The 17,919-nt window shown below is 47.4% G+C and overlaps 1 protein-coding gene across 2 annotated transcripts in view; it reads right to left on the bottom strand.

Annotated features, from left to right (window-relative positions):
* The window catches only part of FNIP1 (folliculin interacting protein 1), a 69,048-nt gene extending 54,259 nt beyond the window's left edge, over nucleotides 1–14,789 (bottom strand). For both annotated transcript variants that reach the window (XM_075441608.1, XM_075441611.1), the window contains exon 1: nucleotides 14,606–14,789. In XM_075441608.1, the coding sequence (XP_075297723.1) occupies nucleotides 14,606–14,694 (89 nt within the window). In that variant the 5' untranslated portion in view covers nucleotides 14,695–14,789. The remainder of the gene's footprint in view (nucleotides 1–14,605) is intronic.
* Nucleotides 14,790–17,919: the final 3,130 nt, after the last annotated feature.

The following is a 17,919-nucleotide window of genomic DNA, read 5'->3' as shown; positions in this document are numbered from 1 at the left end:
GCCAGGTCACTTATCAAGACAGTCACACAGAATTAACAGATGATAACCATTTTTCCAACAAAGGCGACATTTAAGCTCAGTGTGTCACTAAAATGCATTAAATGCCTGACGAATACTACCTTAAATCTTTGATTTGTAACATTTTAAACATTGTGTGTTTGTAGTCTTACCCTCCTTACTTGTGTAGATTTTACTAAAAAAAAAAAAAATTTGACTCGGCATCAGCAACTTATTTAAAACACATGCCTAATGCTAAGCACATGAGCGGTTTCATTGGGAGCAATGAAACTACTTACATCCTTAAAGTAAAGCACACGGCTTAAGTACAGTGCTGACTCAGTCTTCTTCCCCCCTCAGATTTCACCAAAACCCCATCTCAGTTACACAGGAACAACTGCAAACTAAAGACAGCGGATGATTCTACAAACAAGTATAACAAATTAATATCTATGGAATGAAATCCCAGCCTGGTCTATCTGTACCTGATGCTCATTTATACCGACAGCCCGTGAGCGCTAATGACAGATCCTCCCCGTGAATCAACAACGGTCGGACACCGCTGCGTTTGTCGTTGGCCACCTAAGCGTCCTCCAACACCTCCAACAGCCCAGTGCAAGGCTTGGCCCAATCCTGCAGCCTCCCTGCCCACAGAGCGGTTATTGGCTCTGCCCCTGGGAGCCTTTAACCAGCCCCTTAGCTAACCCCCTAAACTACTACCCAGGCAGATCACTGCATTCCAAGCCTACCGCCAGGCTCCGAACCAGAAACAGTTAGCAACACTTTCCTAGATCTGCCAAACAACATAAACGAGGATCTAGGTGGACTGGAGCCATCCTGCAGCTGCTTTTCAGGAGGGGAGACTTTTCTAACTTGGCTCCAACCCGTGGACTGAACATCCCTCCCTTACTGGCTGTACAAGTTGAACAGGCCCCTACTTCATTTGCGGAAGGGATGAGATCTTGATTTGTGTAGATATTGCAAGAGCCCCAAGATTACTGTGAGGAGCCCAGACTGCTCAGTTCTCCAAGGCAAGAGAAGTGCTGCTCAGCTGTTTTCCAAATTAAGCATGCAAAGGTGACCTGAAACTATTTCAGGTAGATCTATATAGAGCAGACACTAAAGGCATTGCTTGACTTCACTTTTATGTAACTCATAAGGACATGAGGACAAAGAAAAATCAGATGCCTCAACAAGCCACGTGGCCGTACAACTTCATTTAACATCTGCAAAAAGATAGAGACTGCCAGAATAACGGAACTGCCCGACACCTAACAAGCAAACGCACTAAAACCGTGAGGTCCCAAATACCTTGGTTCCCCAAAAGCAGCGGAGCACTTCAGCATGCTTTCAGCTGCCCAGCCAGCCAGCGGTTCCTCCGACTGTAAAGCAGCTGCTCACTCTTTAAACCAAGCTTAACAAAGTGCTCCGCTGGGTTTGCAACGGAGTGCTTTGCCCACCGCCACCGAACTCTGTGCTCGCACATCATCTGCTGTCACCTCTGGCTTTCAAGGTCTCGCTACACGTTCACTGGCTTGGGTTTCAAAGAATGGTAGGAACGGAAAGTACAGTGTAGGACTGGCCATTGCCCTGCGATGATTAAACAAAATAAGCTTTTCAACACAACTGTCTGTCTGGAGGGATCTGACACTGCAGAACAGCTGAACTGGTCAAGTCTTACTGTAAACTCCACGAGACGGATAGGGGCAAAGCTTTGAGCATCTGCTGAAAACAGCCCCTGTGCGTCCACGTAGCCTTTCTTACTGTGAAAATCTTGGTCTGTGATAAAGAAATTGCAGGTTCGGCTCGGTGTGCCCTCCCTGAGTATCAGCACTGAAACTCACTCCGAACACACACCTTCCTTATCACAGGACTGAGCTGGAACACACACTCCAAACCAGCTCTGCCTCACAGAATCAACAGAACTTGATAAAACCTACATTGCTCCACTGGGAGAGGTTGTACTTAATCACGAGACAGATACATACATACAGATATATTTAGTGTATGTTCAACAAACCCCTTTCTGCCGGTGATAATAGATTTGATGAGAATGTTGTTCCAGACACTCCCACCCAACACAGCTTGCCAACAGATGTGGCTGGGGCAACTCCTGACTGTCTCCTAGAGGGACTCTCCCAGGGTTGCAGCAGAACGAGCCATTTCCCAACCAGCTCTGCTCAGCTCAGCATCAGCTCCTGCATCTTCTGTAGCTCACGCACCGCAGTCTAACAGGAACCAAAAAAACCCCGTTTATTTTTCTCTCTCATTCCTATGGAGTGGCAGACTCAGCTTTGCTTTCTCATTCAAAAGTGTTTTCCTGCCTCATCTTTTTGCCCCCCTATTCAGTCCGTCCACACGAGCGTCTGTAAGATGTGGCAACTCAAAGAAGCCTGGTGCTGCTGGCATCCTGCTGTGAACCAGTAACAGCACCCCATGAAGCTATTTATTCTGCTGCACCAACAGGAAAGAAAGGCTCACGTGCTGGACAGCAATAGCTGTCAATGCCACCGGGACATTTTGGACTGGGTTGTTTTGCTGGAGATGGTTTTTTTTGAAAGGAGCTGTTGGCAAAGTAATCGCTCACTTGGCTCTTCCTTTCCCTTTCCCCTTCTCATGCTAGCACGTGTCATTGCAAGTGACGCAGCAGTAACCCCAAACAGGATGCACCCTACTGCTTCTGGCAGGAGGAGGAGGGGATGGTACAGCACCCAGGGGGAACCTTCAGAAAGGAGAGGCAGCACTGCAGGTCTCAGACCAGACAAAACTAAGAAGAGAACAGAAAAATGGAAGGGAAAGTGAGCTGGGCTTTAACTCTTTTCTTCCTCTCTGTGTGTGCGTGCTTAGGTGTAAATACCAGTTTCCAAAGCACAGCACCAAACAACAGGGACAGCAATGATGAGGGAGAACACTACGAGGCACGTAGGCATCAAATCCCGGCAGCACCGTCCAGCCCCTTCCAGCTACACTTGCACACGTACCTTTCCGAACACAGAGCGACTCCTAAATGCTACCACTTCATACTCATTACGCTCACTTCACACCCAGCATTTCCAGCCTGACTTCTGGTTTTTGTACTTTGCAGCTGTCACTGTTCGTGTCATACCTGCCTAACACGAGCCCACTGCACCCCTCTCCCCGCCCCGAACCCCCCTCTCCATCAGCAGCCACGCAGGCGCTGCTCTCCAGCTGCCACAAGGACTGCACCGATAGACGCAGGGAACCATCGTGTCTCGTGGGCAAGAAAAACTGAAAGAAAATAAAGGCCGCAGTTTTCAAAAGTTGCTCCATCTCATATCGTAGTGTATATTTATACAGCACCTATTACTAAGATACTATGAAAAAAACCACTAAAATTTTAAACAAGTAAATTAAATCAGTCTTATACCAAAGTGGTATTTTTGCTTATCTGACAAAGAAGTTTGATAAAAATTTCTGTTTATATAAATATATAATTCTGCTACAGTATCTTAAGAATTCAGTTAAGTTGCTTTATTTTTTTTTTTAATGCTCTACTTTTTAAATTATGTCTGTTTTGGAAAAAAAGAGGTCATGAGTTCACGATTAGCATCTCTTGTACGACTAGAAAATACACACAGTTAAGAAACCAACATGCTCATTTTCACAGCTTCTTAGCCCTCCATGCTGTCAGTAGAACAATTTCCTTTTCTACTAAGAAAGTAGAGTAATTTCCAGTTACTCTGAGCAGCTGAAATACGTTGAAGTACTGAAAAAACCCAACCACCTTTTTCTGACTACTGAAGTTACAGAGTTCGGGCTGCCTTTAAATAGAAACACAGTTAGCGCTGTAAGTCTAATTCACTGTCCTAACATTTGATGCATTTCTTTAACTCTGTCTTAGGGGATAATACTGTTATTTTTCCTGTAGGAACAAGAAAATTCTGGCAGACTTCTTCCTTAACAGCTTCTCAGATGTTCAGATAATGTCGTTCAACTAGAACAAGCTTCCGAGGAGGACAGCACGCTCACCCAGTGTCTTGCAGGCTCTGTTCCCTGCACACACAACCACACACAGCTTATCATCTACACCTATTTTTCATTAACACCTGAACTAACATTGTTTTTCTACCAATTTCTGGTATCAAGTTTCATGAAAAGGAGTAAACAAATCATTCAGCCAACTCTCCAAATGGCCAGAACATTTTCTAGGTAGGTCTTCACAGGGCAGGGGGGCAAAAAATACCCGACACGAATCTCATTCCTGTTTGCTAGTTCGTTTCTCAGCTAACTGCTCACACGTGCTTCCTTCTGACTTACCGTCCTCTTTCATAATTACCCCCAAACATGGCAAGCTAAGTGCTGAGCCTGCAGTCTTTGGAGGCCTGTTTTTCCCTTGGGAGAAAGCCGTGCAAGGAATGCACAAGGCAAGGGAAATGCGGGTATGTAGCAGACAATATGTATTTTAGTACTAGCCAGAAAGCAGAATAATTCAGCAAACAGATTTTGCTATTCTGGTACTCACAACAGTCCAGGACTGGCCTTTCTTGTGGTCACACTGTAGCTGTTCCCTGAGCAAACTATGAAGCCACACATCTACTGTTTTCTTCCAATACGCCCATACTCCGGCTGTCCCCAGGGCTCTTCCGACATACCCACTGGAAAGAGCAACACGACCAGGCGTAGCCAGCTCTGAGCTTCACGGGTACTAACGGGCAGGAGGCACCCAACAGCACGTGCAGGATTGTCACTGAAGTTGCAGAAACTCAGCTCACTCAGACTTCTGTTCTCGCATTCTCCACCACAGTTGACTGAAGTCGCTCAAAAGGTTCAGAAATTACTAAGAGGTGAGCGCAAGACCGAGCGCAGCGCTGCGTGAGCCACCATTTCCATAGGTACTGAGGCTAAAAATCAAAACCAAAGAAAGCACATAGCAAAACAACTGCTCCTACGGGCGATGCTCAAGCAAACAAGATACCTTCTCTCTCTGAAAGCGGAAAACGACACAGGGACTGGGACAAAGATACTGTTCTGGCTTAAATACCTACAATGCCAGGACCTTAAGTCAGGGCTGAAGTGAGCTCAAAGTTTCTTCATTTATCAACTAAAACAGATGGCAAAGAACTGTAATCTGGCTCCTGTTTCTTTCCAGTTATATCACACAAACGGAAGGGGTAGGGGGTTTGCGATACTATTAGAAGTTTTAAGTTTTGTTGACTTTTTGGCTGAATCAAGGGAATGACATTTGAAGATGCACACGCAGATCTGGAGGCGTATCAAATACCATGAACGCACAGGGCACAAACGGTACCTATATTGCAGGAAATATGATCATTTCTGTGATGTATTTTACTCATTTGAGGCCAAAATCACTGCTGACGACATTGTGGAAACATCCTGGAGGAACAGAGCAGCATCAGTGGTGTGTGACGGATCCTTTCCACGCTTCAGGACCCCTGCTTTCAGCAGAGGCTGCCTCCCGGGGCCGCACTCGTGCTGCAGCCGGTCGCGGAGCACTGCTGGGTCGCTCACTCGTGCGGGCTGAAGGGGACAGCGGGTGTCTACAGCCCAGCTGCTCGGTACTCGGCGACACTGGCATCACTGCAGAGCCCTTCACCTGTGCAACACGGGGGGTTCTTCCAAGGCCACAGTTGCAAAGATAGGCAATACATAAAAGCTGGAAATACCCAGATTATCACACTGAAAGCATCAGGCAAGACTGTTCAAAACAAAGAGCTTTTACATGTAGCCAAAATGCTGAAGTCCAAAAGTTTAATCGCCTGAAAAGGGCTATGAAACTACTTTTTCAGAAAAGACAGAAAACTTCTGAAGTAAAAACATATTGCAGTCATGGATGCATGCACTGCTAATATTCTATATGCAGTTTGTGTAGTATTTTGAGCTGCAATTCACATGTTTGAACAAGTTTCCCTGCAGTGTATTATGTTCTGATTAATAGTATCTACAGAAGCTATCGGTTTCAGAAAAGCAAAAGGTCATACTTCTTACGCAAATGTGCCGAATTACCTCAATTAAAAGCTTCAGTTGAGCACCAAGCAACAGCACAACGTATTGTTGTAAAAATAAATAAATCCTTTTTGATACAAAGGCTACATAATAACCGTTCACACTTCTACAGAGCAGAACACATTTGCGCAAGTATTTTTAGAAATAAGTGATTAATCCCGCAGAGAGGACGGCCCCTTCTGAATGTAATCTTTATGGTCACATTCCTTAGGCGCAGTAGAATCGCATGTGTATTTTGTACAAATGAGTTTTTTCAACGGATTATTTCCCATATATGAATTCTGTTACTATTCAGTGTAAGGCAGAGTAGCTGGTGCATTAGCAAGTCATTTACAGATGACTAAAATTATTTCCTGTTTTTTGGGCATAAATTTTTTTTTTTTTTACCTCCAGCAGGTATTTTATAGATTTTGGTTCTCTACCTATACCACAAACGCAAAATTTCTGAAGTCCTCAGAGACAAATTCTGCCCTTGGACGATGCTGGAAGCCCAGCACAGCCACACCGTGGATTCGCTGCTGCAACTGAGCTCTGCATTTTTCCTAACGTTACTCACAAACATGTGATCTTGCAGACATTCTGCTCCAGATGTAGCAACAGGAGGGAACACAGCCTCTGAGCATGAAACCACCGTGTGCGTTACTTTCCACTCGTAAAACACGCTTCTAAAGTGGTCACCTCCAGCATTCAGCCAAAATTACAACACAAGTTGCAGGCTCCAAGTCACACTGGACCAGTTTATTCCAGAACAGAAGCCTGAATTCATCCAAGCTGTCACTGTGAGGATACGCTAACTCCGAAGTGTACACACAGCAAAGGACAAAGCCCTTTGAAAACAGAAGGAGGACAATCCATCAGTCAGAGGAGCTGATCATCCCAAGAGAGCAAGGTTTACAACCTGAGACGTGTAAACACACCTTCAGTCACCAGAAAGCGAATGGGGGAATGGTTTCAGAAAAGGAGAAGACCTCACAGTGGACCAACAGGTACCTACACCCCCCACTCTGGGCACATCTTCATACCCCTATGACCTGACCTGGAGGAGGAGGGAAAAAGCAGCACCCCTAAGTTTGTAGAAACACCTTCTTGCAACGCTTGCCAGCATAACCCGAGTGTGAAGAGGCATTTTCACGCTAGCATACCTACACATTTCCAGACACACAGAAACCACAGCAAGAAGTCAACATACCCTTTCCCCACAGTGGAGACGATGGGCCAGCTGACCCTGTCTCCCCAGAACAAGCACGGCAGAAGGGTCTGTCAGCCCCGTGGGGTCAAACCCAGGGGGAAGAGGACAGCAGACATCCACACCTTCCAGAGGCATGCCACATCCACAGGCACTGCCACATACTATCAGAAACCCAAGAAAAACTCAAAGATAAATCAACGGATTCACCTGAGCAGCTGGCGAGATCCAAACTAGGAGCAGGGCCTGAAGGCCTAACCTGCAGAGATCTCAACAGTCAAAAAGCACCACGATTCACTCACTACAGCCTCTCCTCAAAAAGATTTCTAACTTAGAGGAAGGAGTCGAAAAGCTGGAAGGGAAACCAAGAAAGCGACTGTTCCAAGGGCAACGTGGCGAGGCAAGAGCCCGCAGGCCGTCCCCACACAGCCCATGCCATCCCAGGGAGAGGAAGAGATGTTGCAGGCTGGCAGGAAGCGTGCGCTAACGGCACCGACCTCGTGATGCCAAGTTCTCAACTCACCGCAAGATCCCAGCCACCACAGGAGATATCAGTACGAAAGGCAATAAGGGTGACCCTTAACCTGTGCGTTAGCTCATTTTGGATCTTTAACTCCTTCTAAAAAGACAGAGGAAAAACCAAGCAGAAGTTTTTCCCGTTCCACTGTTCATGTTCCCTGTTCCACGGGCAACAGGAAGCAGCTGAAGCGAAGCCCTAACCTGAGCGCTAGGCAGAGTGGGCTCCCACCAGGGCAGAGGAACATCTTCCAAGGCACAAAGTCAGGCAGGCACAAGCGCCCCAACAATTTTCAATTTTCAAAGTATTTGGTTACTGTGTTTGCATGCACCTCGCATGGAGAGAGTCCAGAGGAGGGCTACGAGGATGAGGAGGGGACTGGAGCATCTCTCCTATGAGGAAAGGCTGAGGGAGCTGGGCTTGTTCAGCCTGGAGAAGAGAAGGCTGAGAGGGGACCTTAGAAATGCCTCTAAATATCTGCAGGGTGGGGGTCAGGAGGACGAGGCCAGACTCTTTCCAGTGGTGCCCAGCGACAGGACAAGGGACAACGGGCACAAACTGAAGCAGAGGAAGCTCCAGCTGAACATGAGGAAGAACTTCTTCCCTCTGAGGGTGACGGAGCACTGGAACAGGCTGCCCAGGGAGGCTGTGGAGTCTCCTTCTCTGGAGATATTCCAGACCCGCCTGGACAAGGTCCTGTGCAGCCTGCTCTGGGTGACCCTGCTTCAGCAGGAGGGTTGGACTAGATGACCCACAGAGGTCCCTTCCAACCCTGACCATTCTGTGATTCTGTGATTCTGCATGATGGGGGTACGGGTCCAAGTTAACTTCTTTGGACCTGACAATACTGTAAGTAAATAACCATCACCAGCTGGACCGCCAGCCCTCTGATTCGCAGCTCCTTCAGCCACCGTACAGACCCAGCTTGCAGCACTGCCTTACTCAGAGCTGGCACATCATTTTCAAGGACATGCTGGATCTTTTAGCAGCAGCACATGCCCACCCAGAGAAGCACTTGGAGACCTACAGAGTGGTGTCAAGGAGGGCTTGGAGAGTGGCCCATTCAGCAGAGACTGTCAAAACGTTCCCTGTGCTCCAGAGGTGCTTACTGGATCCTATTCATTTGTATTTCTCTGCTTCCAAGACACGAGTTGGCTTAAAGCACTGGAAGGTACATAAAATCTCAGATGACAGGAAATGCAAAACAGAATTTGGCAAAAAGAAGTACTTTAGAAAACAGCAACATATTTCAAAATACAGGCCAAAGTCATCACAGCGATAGAGAAAACTGCGCATAAATCAAAGTGAAATATTTATTAAAACTTACTACACTCAAACTAATGAATACAACCAAAAAGCCAAAAACTCTTCCAGAGATATTACAGAAGAGATGGGATTTTAATTTTTTTTATAAAAAACAAACTTCAGGGACATTAAAGGGCAGAAACGAGCTTAATAAAAACACAAGAACATTTTGGATGTTTAAGAATTTGAATAGTCTTAAAAACTTATAGGACAAAAGCTTTTTAAACTCATCAGAGAACTGTAAATGAGGAAAAGCTGAATTCTAGCTGAAGCTCTTTCTGAAGACAGACTTGGAGCTGGTGAAATTCCAGGAATTTTACAACTACTGGTGAAAGACTTGCAGAAGGCTAGACGTGAACAAACATCAACACACACTATTTCACTAATAGCAGGTTTTGGTCAGACTGCCTTGACGCATTGACAGCACTGTGGAGGAACAGCTTTAAAAAGCCTTGGGCAGTGCTGCTGGGATAACGACTTCACCAGCTGCATTGCTCACAAGGACTGACACAGCTTGGCAAGAGATTTGCTTCCGTGGGCTCAGGCAGGCTGTACACAGAGTTACCTGCTGGTGACAGAAAAGCCTGGGTGGAGTGGGATACCTTGTTTGCTGTGGAAGGCGAATTCAGCAAGAATTCTGGCAGTAGTTTTATCTGTTCAATTGTTTGGTGATACTACAGTGTCCAGACACCGCTGGTTCTCAACTCCGTCGGCACGTCGTGAAGCCATACCTTGAAAATGGACAGCAGCATGGCAGTCTGTGGTGGTTACCCCTGCTCTGAGCACAGGAGGAACAACCACAAAACTGTCCCTGTAACGATACCACACAACTCACGTCACCCATGCTAGCCACCTTCAGAAATAATGAGAAAACTTACCAAGAAGTTTTGTGGGTAAAACTTTCACTGGAAAATCAATGAAAAGGCAACTTTCATGTTCCTCCTTCACCTTACTCCAGCTTCCACTTTAAAAAGTCCCCCGCTACACATCATTAGATGTCTCCGAGTCTCTTCATAGTCTATTTCAAGAAATTAGCTCCTGGTTCAAGAAGCAATTATGCCTTTGTAAGAAAGCATATAGCATCTTTACTGTGCAAGAACAATAGCTCTGTAGAGGAACTGGCTCGTGAAGCATCTTTGTATCATGCTGCCCATTTCCAACTCGAGGTTTATTGCAATTCCCTTGATGAACCCCGCTGCCAAAAATTACATGAAAGGAAACAAATCTCATGATACCATTTAAAATCACTGCCACGGAGAACAGAAAGAGTCTGCACTGATGAGGAATACTTGCCTAGACAGATTTCAGGAAATACTACTTTGCAGCCAGCCTTAGGCCTTTTCATATCTCAGGAACCTGGTGACTGCTCTCTCAATAAAGGAGCAGCACGTATTACAGGAAGACCCCAAGGAAGCACGTTTCCAGGATGACCGAAAATGGCTTTCCCCATAAAGAAAGAAAAGAACAAAGTTATTTATTCCTGTACCTTCCCACTTGGGAAACTACGTTCGTCCTCATAAATACCCAGATAACCAAACCAAACCCCTGAAGAAAGAATGTGCCCAGAGATACTCCACGCCGTTGGTAAGACTCGAAACTGGAAGGGGTTCTTTCAAGCTTGAACAATCACCACACAGCTGTACCTCTGCAACAGGTGCTTTAACAAGAGCAAAACAGAGTTTGCAAACATTGGTGGAATGCCCCTCGGGGTGAGATGGTTCTTCAGAGCTCCCTGGATTAAACAAAAAGAGACACTGAAACTTTTATCGAGCTGTAGCGTAAATAGAACGCCTAACTAATAAGCCCTCTGTCCGCCAGATAGGTGGGCAGGATGTCTAGAGATGCAAGGGAACAAGTATTTGAACTTTATACATAAAATTGAAAGAAACACTGAGTTTCCCTCCTGCACACAACCCCAAAACGTACCAGTTCCACAATTCAGTGTTACAGGACCATCCCTCTCCCTCTGCAGCAGATTAACAGTCTGCCCAGCCCAATCACTATCTCAACGGACGGACTCTCCTGCAAAAACTCTGCTACAGTCCTTACAGCTGTATTTACCACTGGAAACACTGCCCACATATCTTAACAACAAAGAGAGAAAGCCCGAGACCTCTCTGCTCAGTACCTTTTGAACAACAAAAAGCTGGTTATCGATGGTTTAGCAGCTCCCTCTTCTCCTAAGCACTGAAGCAGACCCCTAAAAAAGCCAGAAAGGAAATAGTAGCTGGAAATCGGTATCTGCGGCAGCCAGTAACGTAAATGTGCAGCAGAATACTTTGTGCACCCATATAATATTCAGCAGAAACACGTGGCTTTTACTGCTTAGTTTAAGGAAGTTTTTGTAAGATTGTTTCCATGCTAGTAAGGAAACTGATCAAAAAATTCTGGAACAGGGTTCATTTAACTGCTGTTTAGAAGCGTATATACATTTTACACAGGTACAGCACACAACTCATATGAACAGCTTTATGTATTTTTACAACAGGAATACTTTGATTCTAAAATTCTAGAAAACAACATATACCTGAAACCTCCTATTGCTAATAACTGTACCAGCCCAAGCGTGGGCTGAGCTCTCCGGCCACCAGCAGCCGCCAGTGCCAGATGCTACAACACGGCCAAGAGCTCCTATTTATAGTAAAAGTTACCCTCGGGGAAAATCCACTCACGTGAGTATTATTTGCAGTAGACAGCGGGTACTCTACACCTTGGAACTTAAGGGTGTATCTCTTCTCTAGAATATTTGCAGGTGTTTCTGTGTTCCTTGTAAACAGATTTTACCACTAAAATTTTGAATATTCTCGCTCACCATGTGAATGTCGAGCCATAGGGAGAGACATCACTCTAAGGGCCAAGCCTGACAATTGTCCTCAGTTAAACTGCAGAGCTAAAATACTAATATCTAGTGGATCTACTGTGATAGGTGGCTTCTGTAAAATAAATTGCTCGTGTATATTAAAAAAAAAAAAAAAGGCAAACAGGTACACAGCAAAGACTTTACAGTTGCCAACTTACTGGTCACGTTGCTAGAACTGTCAGCCTCTCCAGCACCTCATTCTGAAGGATTTTACACAGTTTGGCTAGCCCCAGACTCATTAAATTTCACACACTCACAGCACAGAAAGAAATTCTGAGCCCAAAAAAAAACAACCAACCAAAACAACAACTAAGCAACGTACATTGCCCCTGAAAAGTATTATTTTATTTTTGAAACAGTGTAAGCTCAGGTTCAGTAGAATTTATGTCCTGGTAGATTTTCCACAATAAGCCTAACAGAAATGCAAAATATACTCATAGTAAAAAAAAGAATGAGCATCAAAATCATCCTTAAATGTTCTGCTATACTGACGTCACTGCCAGTGTAGCTGGGCTTTTCTCTCTAACTCCATATTATACGTAAGAGAATTTATGGGGTTTTTTTTTATGGTTGTTCTACAGAGTCTCCTCAGCAAGAGGACCAAGCTTTCAAAGTGGAGACAGTCAGAAATAACAGCGCTCAGAATATTTGGAAAGTGTCCTGTTATTTAGAATACAAACAGATAATAATGTATCAATCCACAAACATAACTTCCCCTCGCTGAAATTGATGAGATTGCTGCCTTCAGGTTGACTGGAACCAGGAACAGTCTGAAAACCCAGAGTGCTTGCTTCCAAAGACCCAGCTGTAACAAGTAACGGTCTGTATTTTGTGTATTATCCAAGAGTTTCACCAGTAAGTGATAAGACCATACATAGTGAGCATTAACCAAAGACTTCTCCCCATTTAGAAAATTAAAGCAGCCGTTGGGCAACGTGCCTAGAGGGCATCTATTAGTCTTCAAAAAATACTACTTGCCTCTGCCAAGTAAAGTCAGGTCTCCCACCCACCCAGAGCCGTAGTCGGAAGAGCTGTCAGCCTCCTCCTGGGATTTTATACCCGTGGGTCCACCAAAATAAAAACCAACTGCAAATTCATTAGTTACTGGTTGACAGTTCACACCGCAAAGTGAAATAGCACTATGTAAGCACAGGAGGGTAAGAGCAGACAGAGTGACCTATCTTTTTTAAATTTCACATCCAGTTTGGCACAGAATGATGCAGGTGAAGAGGGGAGAAGAGACCTTGCCGAGTGCTCACTCTCGCTCCTGTCAGCACAGGCGTGGATCCCTACATTTCTGCCCCGGGGTCTGCACTGCAGCTGCTGAATTAACCCCCAGTCTCTACAAACCCATCCCTAACAAATGTCTTACCAGGGGGGCAAAAGGCCAGGCAACCACACAGCGCAGTCCTAGCGCCCCTTCTCCAACAAGGGGTCTGATTTAGAAAACAAGATGACATTAAAACATTTTGTCGCTTAAAAAAGATAATTAAAAAAATGAACCACCTTTGCAGTAAATAGCAGAGGTGTGCGAGCAGCTGCCATCAGTGTCTTTAAAAGGTGCATGCTAGCAAAGCACTGGACTTCAGGTAGGGCCCAGGAGCATGTCCCGGCTCCACAAGGACACGAGAAGACCCACCAACAGACTGTGAAAACTGCCACACTTAAATGACTGCAGCTGTGCTATTAACCACCCAACTCGCTAAATTATATCACTGCAATTAAGAGGAATATCCCACCACAAAATTCAGCCCATCAGCCAGAGCACCCCTAGGGCCGATCACCTGCAGGGAATCGGTCCCACGGCAGCGGGCGGGAGCAGAGCTTCACGCTGTCAGCAGCGTCCCACCCTGCGCGCAACTCGCTCCTCACGAAGCGCGCTGTCTCTGCGCTCCAGTCCCCAGCCCCGCACTTTAACACGGTTCTCCAGGTTGCCTCCTCACGACGGCAGCCAGCACTGGGACGGCGAAAGCGTCCCCCACGAGTGGAACCCCCCTGGTTCCACAGACGCTGCCCGTTTCCACGCTAACCAAGCCCCGGGGCGGCCCGGGGGAAGCCGGGGGAGCCCCCAAGCCCCCACGCAGGACCGCGACCCAAACCCGGCCGAGGGGCTCCGCGGCCCACCCGACCGGCGGGGCCTTCCCTGCCCCCCCGCCCCCCGCACCCCTCGGCGGACCCAACGCCGTCGCGGTCCGGGCACGACACATCTGAGGAGAAACCCCACACCCAAAACTTGGCGTTTTCTTCCCTCTTTTCCTCCGCGTTTCCGAGGTTGCGCCCTGGGGACCGCCCGCCCGCCTCAAGCGGAATGGCGCCGTGCCCCCCCCCCCCCGCAGCATCCCCGCAGACAGCGCGGGGGGCCGGGGCCCCGCACCGGGGGGCCGGCGGACGGCCGAAACCCGGCGGAAGGCGGCGACGGGCCGAGCGCCGCCGCTGAGGGGGCCGCCCTGAGGGGAGCGGGAGGCGCGACCCGAGGAGAGGCGGCCCCCGGGGAGCGGGAAGCGGCCGTGAGGAGGCAGCGCGGCGCCCCCGACGTGGCGGCCCCGGGGCCCCTCAGCGCTCCCGGCGGGGCGGGCGGCGAGCTGAGGGGAGCGGGGGGAGCCGCGCCAAGCGGGGCCCCGCTGCAGCCCGGGAAGCGGGGGGGGGGGGGGGGGCGGGCTGCCGGCCGCCCTCCTCCGGGCGCAGGGCAGGCGGCGGGGAACTGGCCGACAAAGTTCTGGGTGAGGGGAGGGAGGGCGGCCCCCGCGGCGGTTACCTGAAGACGCAGTCGTCCCGGGCGTCCCTGGCCGGGGAGATCAAGCCGTGCTTCTTGTTGAAGAGCTTCTGGAAGAGGGTGGGCGGCATCTTGGGGGCGCCGCCGCCGCTGAGCCCCCCGCCGAGAGGCGCCGGGCTCCGCCGTCCCTCCCCTGGCCGCGGCTAGTTCCGCCCGCCCGCCTCCATTCGGTGTCACGGTCATATGACAGCCGTTAGTCACCGGGGGGAGGGGAGGGGAGGAGGGGAGGGCCGGCGGGCGGGCCCGGCGCGGCTGCCCAGCGGCTGCCCAGCGGGCCGGGCGGGGGGTTCCCTCAACCCCGCTCGCCGCGGTGCGGGGCCGGCCCGGGGGCAGGCAGGGCCGGGGTGTTTCCCCCCGGGGCGGTGAGAACGCTCCGCCCGTTCGTTTTCCTTCTTCGGAGGGAAGTTATAAAGACAGAAGGGCCGCGAAGAGACGAAGTCAGGATCCGAGCATCAGACCCCGCGCCTTGCTGGACCCGGGGGCAGGTGGGTTCTTCTACCCCTAAACCCAGAAAACTCAACTCCCGCGGCGCCGCTCCCTCCCCGCCCCACGGCGGAAACACGCACGATGCGCCCGGTTCAGAGCCCCGCGGGAGGGGGAGCGGTGCGGGGCAGGCGGGGGCAGCCGTTACCGCAAACACATCCATCTCCAGAACGCTCCTTAGGACACGAGAGCCAGCAGGTCAATCCACCTAAGCACGACAGAAAAAGCGCCGTAAGGTTTTATAAACCCAAAAGGATCTGTGGGTTTTGGCAAGACTCTGTTATTGTTTAAATTAAATCGAAACACTGGTTACAGGTGACGGTTTCCTTCAACACCTCGCTCTTCAGATACAACACAACTAGAAGTTTAATTAAGCAGACGAAGCTCTCATCTGCTTTCCCTAGAAGACAGAATTGAACTAAAACAGCACATAAGAGTAAATTAAGCAGATTATTTTAAAAAGGCGTAATTTAGTGCATGTGCAACATATAGATATGATGGTCCCCCATAATCAGCCATCTGTAGGAATTTTGTGTTTCCCAGATCAGAAGTCTCTCCCAACCAGAAGCTGAAGATAATTATAACAGAAAATAGGAATTAATAGGAATTAATGTTTAGATGCATCTTTTCCCCCCTTGTTCCGTATGGAAGATACACCTGCCTGCCACAGGTTTACAGATGACCGATCTTTACATCCTTTCACCCCATGAAAGCCTCCTAGCTCCAAGGTGGGTATGTAAAAACAGGCTCAAATATAAAAAGTCCTCAGGGAACACTACAAAATAACAGAATTTTGGCTAGGATATACAACTCAGCTTCCAGGAGTTTCACAATTTACAGCACTGCAGATGTAGCTGATCTCAAGTGCATTACAATTCAAGCTGACAGAGTCCCTTCAAAAGTAAATATTAACCTGTTCTAAAAACTCCTGATTTAATAGCAAGCGATTCTGATAGGCCTGACTGACATACCTTCATCGAGGGCGCGGAGGATGGACAGTAAGAGAAATAGGGATACAAATAAATACAAGTTTAATCGTCCATTTTCCTGGAAAAACCTCCCAGTAGGCAAATCTTCGTACCCACACAAAGAACATAAATGTCAACTTATGTGTCCGTTCAGTACGTGCTGCCTCGCGCCCCAAACTTGTCCTTTCTGTGCTTGGAGATCGTGAGACAGAACAGAACCATTCGCATGTCAGGTCCTCACCCTCCAACAGCGAGTACACGTACCCCTCCAGCACTCTGGTGCAAGAAGCAAACATCTTTCGTCATCTCTCAGCACTTTAAGTCAAAGTCTCCTAGAAGTACACTTCAGATAACAAAAATAACTGAGCAGTGTTAATGAAAACCCTCTTACAGGATTATGTGCAATACATTTACTAAACATGCACCTACAATGCACAAGTCCTAGCGATAAAGTATTATCACAGTTCTTGCATGGACTGACTCACTGAGAGCGATTCCATTCAAGCCATTAAGACTTCATCATGTCTAGGATGTGACAGAGCAGCCCTATTGACATTGAACAGATTTCTCTCCCGAATCACTGCACAAATAAGCTCTTCTGTACTACCCATTAACTGGCTGTGACCCATAACCTTTATCCACTAATATGGAAGAGCCAGTTTCCACTCTGAATTAAATTTTATGTAGTCATTCTTCAGTTCAAAACCAAAACGCAAGAAAATTCCTTCCCTTTGAGAAAAGCAGAACAAGAGTAGATATTGTTGTGGCCTGAAAATGAATAAAATTTCCTTCCCCGGGGCAGAGCGCTGGCCTGGTAATGAATTATACTTTCTCCAAGAGTCAGACAAAACATGAAATAAGAAGCAGCACTTTCGTAACTGAAGGGAAGGACAAGAGAGATTGTGGTTCACGATATTTCTGTCCTCCCATATAGCCTCACCACATCAAGAAAAACAAAACTTGGCTATTTTCAGGCTGCTACAGCCAACTCCACAGTTACATGCTGTATGTTCTTCTCTCCTACTCTCCAATTAGTTTGTCAGTATTAGCCTGTTTCTTGTACAGAAACTACAAAATGGTTTGGGGCAAAGGAAGTGCTTTTTCCTGCAACTCCTGCAATACCCTTACAACAAACACCCCTCTTGTTCTGGACCATCCTTCACTTGAACCATCATCACAGTCACAACTTACTACACACATAACTTTAAGTTTTGCTTAAAGCTACATCAAGGAACTCACCTCTGTCTCCTAGGGGCTCTAGATTCTTGCATAATTACCAGTGGCTTAGTATTTGCAAGAACAAGGATATTGACAATTAGAAGCATATCCAAGAGGACTCCAAGGAGTTATTGGCACAACTCATTCTACTAATGCTTAAAGGAAAAATAGCTTTATGGCATCATTCTTCACCTTGAGCCATATAATATGTTTATACAATACTTTTTCACAGACTAATTTAGCAGCATTTATTTGCACTTCTTCCTTCTGCCACAGAGCAATGGGAAAAGGCTGAGAGTCTGAACTTTCACCGCTATTTTCAAATGTAGTCAAACTAATTAACGTCATGGGTTTTATAGATCTTCCTTACATGCTCTTTTTGGAAATACAGAACTGCTTTCCAGGGCATGAATATTCTGGGGGATAATACTGAGAAAAACTCAAGAGTTTAAGAGGCTTGGAAAGCCATACTATCATTTTAAAACATTGAAAAACTTCCTTTTTGTCTACAGAAGAGTCTGAGTAAGGGGTGCTGTAGTGAGAACACTGTAGGGATCCAAATTACTTTGGCCTGCAGTGAATGCAAGTGCAGAAAAACTGTGCTCCTGTCAGTGTTTTCTGAGGCAT

This window comes from Opisthocomus hoazin, chromosome 22 (genome assembly GCF_030867145.1).
Source record: "Opisthocomus hoazin isolate bOpiHoa1 chromosome 22, bOpiHoa1.hap1, whole genome shotgun sequence".
Classification (NCBI taxonomy): Eukaryota; Metazoa; Chordata; class Aves; order Opisthocomiformes; family Opisthocomidae; genus Opisthocomus; species Opisthocomus hoazin.
Note: the sequence above shows the minus strand (reverse complement) of the source record. Positions and strands in the feature narration are given on the sequence as shown.